General features: G+C 35.5%; 1 protein-coding gene across 1 annotated transcript in view; it reads right to left on the reverse strand.

Moving 5' to 3' along the window:
• The window catches only part of LOC107639704 (ammonium transporter 2), a 17,859-nt gene that overhangs the window by 2,779 nt on the left and 14,246 nt on the right, over nucleotides 1–834 (reverse strand). Inside the window, exon 3 of the mRNA XM_016343271.2 lies at nucleotides 140–425. Coding sequence (XP_016198757.1) covers nucleotides 140–425 — 286 coding nt within the window. The remainder of the gene's footprint in view (nucleotides 1–139; nucleotides 426–834) is intronic.

Consider the following 834-nt stretch of genomic DNA (forward strand, 5'->3'; position numbering starts at 1 on the left):
CTTTGTGCTGTTAATAAAATAAACTTGTTTTTCTTGATAATTAGATTGAATAATATGGGCCTCAGTTAATTAACTTGAATTGCATTATATATGAAATAATTAGAAGAAACGCAATGCATATGCAGATGTAAATGTATACCTGCACCAGGGGTGATGCACACAAGTCCAGTCATCATACCCTGAACAGCGCCAACGACAGAGGGCTTCCCAAAGAAAGAAACATCAAGAGAGGTCCACACAAGGAGGCTAGTGGCCGCACATATGTTAGTGTTCAACACAGCAATCGACGACGCTGTGTTTGCGGCGTACGGTGCACCTCCATTGAACCCTGACCACCCCATCCACAGCAACCCTGCTCCCGCAAGCATAAGTAGCACGTTGTTTGGCGGGAACCTTTCTCTATCACTCTTCAGCCTTGGCCCAACCTGCCCACCCATAATAATATTCAAGAATATTAAAACTTTCTTAATTGTGATTTATGTGCCCATGTCGGTGTGGCCACCACGGTAATTAATCATTATAAACCAAGTTGCTAATACAAATATTATATGATGCATGAACATAGCAAATTAATTACACTCGTAATAAGTTTTCATCTTACTTTATGATTTATGATGATTATTCTTTTTCCAAAGGTAAATAAATACATAATCAGGTATCGGCAAGTGGCAACGCACGTATTAACAAGGAAATAATAATAAATTAGATGATAGGTAGCTAATTATATGCAGAAGAAATTAGTTACCTATCAAATAATAATAATAATAATTTTTATGTAATAAAAAGATTAGGTAAAATATATTTTTGTTGCTAAAATTTTGAATAATTTTAAAA

Source organism: Arachis ipaensis, chromosome B04 (genome assembly GCF_000816755.2).
Source record: "Arachis ipaensis cultivar K30076 chromosome B04, Araip1.1, whole genome shotgun sequence".
Taxonomy (NCBI): Eukaryota; Viridiplantae; Streptophyta; class Magnoliopsida; order Fabales; family Fabaceae; genus Arachis; species Arachis ipaensis.